At 47.8% G+C, this 7,689-nt stretch overlaps 1 protein-coding gene across 1 annotated transcript; it reads right to left on the reverse strand.

Moving 5' to 3' along the window:
* Window positions 1–1,602: 1,602 nt before the first annotated feature.
* GPX2 (glutathione peroxidase 2) lies at window positions 1,603–7,610 on the reverse strand. Its single transcript, XM_059914458.1, has 3 exons — window positions 5,688–7,610; window positions 4,605–5,054; window positions 1,603–2,278 (listed from the first exon to the last, which is right to left on the reverse strand). Exons 2-3 carry the CDS (start codon window positions 4,824–4,826, stop codon window positions 1,928–1,930), a joined length of 573 nt encoding a protein of 190 aa, XP_059770441.1. The 5' UTR covers window positions 4,827–5,054; window positions 5,688–7,610; the 3' UTR covers window positions 1,603–1,927.
* Window positions 7,611–7,689: the final 79 nt, after the last annotated feature.

A 7,689-nucleotide genomic window follows, 5' to 3' on the forward strand; every position in this document is an offset into this window, starting at 1 on the left:
TCTTCCTAGCATTAAGGCCCTTTCTGACTCTCTGCAGAGTCACTTATACTGTAATTCCCATTCCTTTGGGAGTCTCTAAATAATTCTCTCAACTTGAGCCTCATGGGGAAGACCCAACACATTGTTCTGGCATATCAGGCCCTAAGTTGCCTGTGCCATAATACCAGCATCCAGGATAGCTGGCACTGCTGTTAGACATCATAACAGGCAATAGCACTGTAAAGATGATGAACAAATCATGCTAGCATCCCACATGAATTCTGATTTTATTTCTTCAGGGAAGCAGTTTGTCTCTGCAGTTATTGCTCTAAAATCAATGCTTGGTCCTGCCCACAAACCCATACCCCAGCTCTTGGCTCTGACAGTAGGAGTCTTGAAGGGTTTGAGTTCTCAAGAGTCAAATTAAGGATGGCCTTAATTTAGCAGAGAGTCTGCAGAAGGATGCCAGGGGATTCCCACTATACCACTCAGGTTACCGTTTTGAAATAAAGCACCACTGATGACATAGCTTTAGTAGACGGTCAGACAGTAGGGACCCTTAACCTCTGTTCCACATTTACTTCTCAAATGATGCAAGTGCTTAGAAAACAGTTACGGGGAACATCCCTCAGCATTTTCCCCTCAGCATTGGGGTTCTCAAGCTGTGTGTCCAGTTTGGAGAACTGTCCCTTCAGGGCTTCAATGAAGAGAAGTAAAATATTCCATCTAGTGGTCAAAGAAGGAAGGGCAAAATGAGAAGTTTCCAGGAAGAGGTTTGTGGGACAAAGTCAAAGGGCAGTGGCCTGTCAGCTGGTGTCTTTTCTAGAGCATGATAGGACCTTGTCTTGGTGGTGCTTTTGAGTATGCCTGTACTAGGTGAGGATTCTGGGGCACCGTCCTTCAAAGCCATTCGGCAGAACTCTGTTCTCACAGAGAACAGCTGTCGTGTTGGCGGGTTATAAACAGTCTGACTGTCTGAAGGGAGGCCCTCTCACATCCCCACCCTCATGGAAAAAGAAGTGAAACCAGTCATTCATGCCTAAACTTGTCTGTCTTGTTCCTGCATTTGTGAATTTGTGAGTGTGAGAAAGACAAGGGTGGAATGTGAACTTTAAAAAAGAGGGAGAGTCAGTCTAACAAAGGATCCAAAACAAACGTTACTCCACAAGGTGATCAGGAAATGGGTAAAGTACTCTTTGTGTTCCCATTAACTGTACCCTCCACGCCCTTGCTGTCATTAAAGTGGACCAAATTCAGCTTCTCAAGGTGCAGGTAACATTTAGTCAGCCCAGTACCCACAGTGAGAGTGACATCTTCCTGACTGGAATCCTCTAACTAACTACCCAGTGCTTCCTCCACTTTTCTTCCCCTTTCTCCTCGTTATCACCTCCTTTCCCCAGTTCTGAAGAAGAGCCATAAAGTAATAATACAATTCACATTTCCCAAAACTCCGCCTGCCACCCAGACCTTGACCTGAGCCTGCTTTCCAGACAGTAATTGGAGTGTCCCCTCGATCAGAGCCTCCCTCTCCTCAGCCTTTGTGTGCTGCCAGCCCCTCAGTCCCACCTGCAGTTTTATGCCATCCCTCCCACCTCGGTCAAGGAAGAGACACAGAGAGTCTGGCCGTTTCCACACCCGCCCTTTATTGGACTCAGCCAGCAGGCTGGCTCCGGACCCTCACACTTCTCAGACACCTCCCATACATATTTAGGAAGGTGCCATCATTCTGTGAAAGCTCAGAGCCCACCCGTCTTGGAGCCCCAGGTTGAATCACCAACCAGAAGTTTGGGGGGAAGGAAAGGAAACAGGCAGACCAGAAAGGCAAGGCTATTCAATGAAGGGAACTGATCTGAAGGGAAATCCTGGGCCCAGCAGAGTCTCCTGAGGGCACACTGAATGCTCAGGAAAGACACTCAGGGGCAGGAGGAAGTAGGAGATCTGCTGGTGTTTATATGGCAACTTTGAGGAGGCGCTTGATGTCGGGCTCGATGTTGATGGTTGGGAAGGTGCGGCTGTAGCGCCGAAAGGGTTCCCCCTCTGGCCCGATGAGGAACTTCTCAAAGTTCCAAGACACGTCTGAGCGGTGCACAGGGCTCCAAATGATGAACTTGGGATCGGTCATGAGGGAAAACGGGTCGTCGTAAGGGTAGGGGAGCTTATCCTTCAGGTAGGTGAAGACAGGATGCTCATTCTGACCATTCACGTCACACTTTTGGATAAGGGTAAAGGTGGGCTGGAATCCACCCCCAGGGCGGACGTACTTGAGGCTGTTCAGGATCTCCTCATTCTGACAGTTCTCCTGGGGGAGGAAAGAGACAAAGAGCTTGGGAAACGCAAGAGATGAAGGATCTACAAAGTCACCCTCCTGTACTCCCCAGGATCATTCTTTCTATTATGTATATCCGCCCCGCGTACCCCCAACCCCAGCTTCCTTCTCTTTCCTTCTTCATTCGCTTTGCCCTACTCTTGACTCGGAGTTTTCCCTCTCACAGCTATTGTCTGATGGTTTGCTAGGCCATTTCTGAAAGTTCTCACAGACCCTAGCTTGGCTGTTCTTGTACTGAAAGATACTTCTCTCCCCGATCTACCCTGAGCAATGCTTAGGGTATCTGTCTGAAGCTTCAAGGAACCTTGAGTTCTGGGCAGTAGAAAGAAAGGGAAAGGAGGCTCAGGTCACACTGCCTAGAACCCTCCTTCCACTTACGCACCCACACATACATGCGCGCGCGCACACACACACACACACACACACACACACACACACACCCTGCCACCACCTTCCCTTTCCTTTTGCCCTGGTCTTGCCTGTCTTTCTTCTAATTACCTCTGAGTGTTGAATCTAGCCTTGGCCTCTGCCCTCCTCAGCTCCTCAAACTAAAGGTGAAATTGAGGTCTAGAAGAATGGGATTTATAGCTTCTTCCTTTCATCTTGTCCTAGATCTGCAGTACAAGTAGGAGGAAGCTTTGATGAAGGAAAACCCCATCCAAGGAAGACTAGTTTTCAGGTGCCATAAAGGCAAAGTAGGTTAGAGACAACAATGAACGTACTGTAAACGGAATTACTTCGTGACCAACAGGCATGAATTAAATAGGATTGGTTTAGTGTTCTGGAATAGGCCAGGGGAAGGGGAAGTTACAGAAATAAGTGCTTAAGGACCAAAAGTTGTGAATGTGTAATTATCGTTCCTTTCACTTAGCTTCCTGCACCTCACGCTCACTTGCTGTACTCAGCTAGGATGCTTTAGATCTCAACCTGTTGCCTGTCTTTCCTCCCCGCTGCCAGCACTGTCCTATCCCCACTTAGCATTCCCCACCCCTGACAGCCCGCAAAGACCCATGGAAACCCTTATTTTCCACCCCCATCCGCCAAGTCTAAGAGTCATATATCTCCCTCAGGGGAAGAAGTTCGTGCCTCTGACCTACTAGAACCAATTAGTACAGTCAGTTCCAGGCCATCTTGAGCCCAGAGTTGATGGCTATTAGACATCTTATCTCCTAATCAAAAGGCCTGCTGGCTACTGGTAGGTTACAGATTCCCTCCAGCAACTGGCTGGCCTGAAGTGATGGAAGGAGGCATCTCTAGGGCCAGAGAGACACCTCTGAAGAGGTTTTACCCTTTCTGTCTCTCTTGCCCTGGCCAAGCCTAGAAACAGAACTGAGGCAGGGAAGGAACAGTGAGAGCACTCATGGTTTGGGCTCAGGTTTGTCACAGCCAATGACATTTCAGCCTTCCTGCCTATATCTCTGATAATCTCTTCCTTGCCTTCATGCCACTGTGAACTGAACCCAAGGGATTATAATTGGAGGACATTTTGCCTGCTTGTGCTATTAAAATCCTAAGTGAAAATATAAGAATCCCTAAAAGATAACTTGAGCTGTGCGGGCTGAAGATCTGTAACAACTTGACCCATTAATCAGGGACAGAGAGGTACGTGTGATGCCCAGAGGAGACACGTACACTTTGCAAACCCTTTTGCCTTCCCCCAAATTCACTCTCCACTTGGCTGATTTTAAACAAACAAACAAAACCTTTCAATCTAAATAGTAAAGTTGCTTGTATTTGCATATTACTCTATACTTTTCAAGTTACTTTTGTAGCTCTTATCCCCACAACCTCATAATAATCCTATCAGATAAGTGGTATTATCCCTAGTTTATAGAAGAGGAAACCAAAACAGAAAAATTGAGTGACTCTTCCTGGGGCACAGAGGTATTAGATAGCAGAATCAAATCTAGTGAAAATGAAGGTCTCCTGAGTCAGTTCAATCCTAGTTTGATTCTTGATCTTCTATTTCCTCCAGTCATTCATTCAACAAACATTTAATGAGTGCCTTCTATACCCAGGCACTGAGGACACAATGGAGAGAAAAACAGACCTGGTACCAGCCCTCATGGAGTGTAGTGGGAAGACAAGAAACCATAAAAATCCATACGTTTGGTGTTCTATCACAGACAGAATCATACTGACTTCTCCCTGGTACTCGCATGCACCTAAAAACCTAGATTAACAAAACATACCCCATGATTCAAGACACTCCAACACACAGAGTCGTCCTCCCCCTCTCTTTAGCCCACTGGAGCTGCAGCAACCCAACTCCTTGGGTACAGTACCAGGGACGTCTCACCTGATGTCCAAATTGGTTGCAAGGGAAGCCAAGAACCACCAGGCGTCTGGGAAAGCGGCATTGCAGCTCGTTGAGTTGGGTGAAGTCCCGGGTGGTTGTGCCTCAGAGCGAGGCCACGTTCTCAATCAGCACTGCCCTGCCTCGGAATGTATTGAAATCTACCTTCTCCCCATCCAGGCTGATAGCACTGAGGTCGTAGAAGGACTTGGCAATGTAAGCCATGGTGGGAGTGCAGAGTGAGCAGCAGAGCAGTGTGAGCCCACTTAAGGGTCTGTTAAAGGGGCGGGGAGGAGGGAGGAGCCAGGAAGGATATCACAGTGGGACTTTGAGCATCCCCAGGATGACTTAGCAAAAACAGTCACCTACCTGTAAGTGCTGTTTGAACAAGAAGGTCGCTCCTATTTACAGACTCTGAACAAAGCCACCTCCCTGCTCCACCCGGTTGGCAACCTAGGAAGGGCCAATGTGATATCTCTGAGCAGACATGAATAATTCACTGCTTGCAGGAAACCAGAGCCCCAAAGGTTGGACGGGGAGGAAAAAAGGCAGGGAGGGATGCAAGATTGACTCCTACTTGCCCCAGGAAATTGTTCTCACTTGGCACAGACGGTTATTGAGTGCCTGCTGAGTGCCGAGCTCTGAATTGTGCAATTGAGAGGTCAGGGTCTGCCGAGGGCTGAAGGATGAGGAAGAGGATTGGGCGCATGTCCCCTTGACTCAGACTACAACTAAAATATACATGTTACTGTTCACATTTCTCTCTTTGGCTGTTACTTTCCACAAGCACAAAATCAAAGGGACCGTTAGGAGGACGGTGTGTGGTTTTCTAAAATAATGGCTTTCAGTGCCTCAGCTTGCACCAGTCTGAAGAGGGGAAGCTGTGTTTGTCTTGAAAAGTCTCTCAGTGGGTGATGGTACTTGTCCTGGAGAGCACATCTGCCCTTGCCCCTGTGCTGTACCATCTCCTCTAATAGCCCACCCCCCACCTCCACAGGGGCATGAGGATGCCGTTGGTTGTGGCTGGGATAACAGAGCGGAGTCACAGAGCAGCTGGGTAAACTCAGAGGGGATGGATGCCCCTACCTCTCATCAGACGAAGACTGAGTCCCAGAGGCTCCTCAGGGGGGCTCGCGCTGGTCGTTCCCCACAGAAGGAAGTGTGCAGGGGGTCAAAGCTGCTACGGTTCTGTTTTCAACACCAGCATGCAGTGTGTTGCAGGACATCTGGGGACCTGCTAAGAGCTATCATGGGAGCACAGCACTGGAAGCCCACAGAAACTAAAAAGACCTAATGCTTCACTTCATTCTTCCAAACACCCACCAATGCAAGAAATCAGGGGGGTTTTCTTTGTTTTTTTTTTGTTTTTTGTTTTTAATGCCTGGATTTCTCCATCATTAAAGCTGGCTATCAGGCTTTACCTGGCTTTGGGATTTTAGAGCGAAATTTCAATAACAATGCAGTTGTTTACTAGAGAGGTTTTCACAGGTATGTGTCCATTGGGAACTGTCTCCTAGAACAAAGAATGAGCTAGGTTGGGGAGCAGCTGGTCTTGAGAATCTGATTTGTTGAGAAGATGGAGGAAGTACTTTCCAGGAAGTACCCAGGTTTTCTGTTCTGTAGCCTGTTCATAGCAACACGGGAATCCATACATCTTAACTGGCTGTTCCCTACAAAAAAGCCTCCATTACCTAAGTGGGAATGGGATCTTTTGCCACTAGAAGAGGTGGCAGGAAATGCAGAGAGAAGTGTGTCCCCTGCTGAGGCTGGGTGGAGTTGCTAGAAAAAGCAAATAAACGCCTCCTAAGCCACTGAGTCAAGAATTTGGCCTTGATAATGGGCTAAACTCTTAACATGAACTTGCCAGATTCACCTGCATGCCTACCACTTCCCTAGTACTCTCTGGGCTTCCAGATGCCTCTTACTGGCTGCCCTTCTGGGACCCCTCTCCAGGAAGACCATGGAAGTTCCTGAACTGAGGAGTGGAGGTGCCGTCTTCCTTAGGTACACAACATCCCTTTTCTCCAGGGGCAACCTAGGACACCTTGAGTCACCCAGCTTCTCCCCTTTCACAATTGAATACAATTGATGAAGCTCTCCTAAAATACCTCTTTGTTTCCAGCTTTACCTCAAACTGGCCTACTTTCCAGAAGCTTGTAACTTTGTACATGCACTAACATGGCTTTCCACAGGGACAGTAGATGTTCTGGAAAGTTCACTGGCTTAGTAGCCAGAAAGCCTAGGTCAATGGCTCTCAATTCTGGCTGCAAATGAGAATTGCATGTAGAGATTTTTCTAAATAGAGATGCCAAGCTTTCCCCTCTGGAGATTTCAATTCTGGTTGTTCCTTTTAAGCCTTGACTCTGCCACTGTTCCTTGGGGCCCCTAGGCACCTGTTTCCTTATCTGTCCAACTTGGATAAAGATAATCACCTTCCTTATCTCACACAGCCGTGATTGTCTGATTGTTCCAATAAAGGAGATAAAGCATTACAAGTTCTCTGTAAATTGGAAAATGCAGGTTAAGATCTTAGGCTACCGTTGCCCTGCCTTGTTTTACTCCTTCCTTCTTCATTTTATCTTTACTTCCATTCTCTGCCTCTTCCATCAACTCCGGACCCCAGAGTAATAGTATTCAACAGTCCCCAGACCCCAAGATTCTAGACTGCCTTGTTTCCTTGGGGTATCCAAGCACAGGGCTAGGATGAACTTCTGAAAGATTACTTAATCCCACCTCATGCCTTCAGGAAGACCTGTTTCTGTTACATTCCAAGCAGATGAGAACCTTCTTGGTTTTAAAGACACCCTCAGACATAGATATTCAGCATCTCCCCAATGACTCTACTCAATCTTATTTCCGCAATGGGAGCCCACTGCCGAGCAATGGGGGCTTTGCTTGGGGCTCCCCTGCAGGTGGCATTAGGAGAGGCACCAAGCGGAAGACGTTTGCTGTTTCCATTGTCATTCTTCTGCTGTTGCTTTAGGATTCTGTAACCTCTTCTACCAGCACTGCCTCCCTCTCTCCCTCCCCCTGAACTGCCAGGGTCCCAGTGAGATCTACTCCCAGGGATTCACACAGGCAGTCACAC

Source organism: Balaenoptera ricei, chromosome 2 (genome assembly GCF_028023285.1).
Source record: "Balaenoptera ricei isolate mBalRic1 chromosome 2, mBalRic1.hap2, whole genome shotgun sequence".
NCBI classification, from domain to species: domain Eukaryota; kingdom Metazoa; phylum Chordata; class Mammalia; order Artiodactyla; family Balaenopteridae; genus Balaenoptera; species Balaenoptera ricei.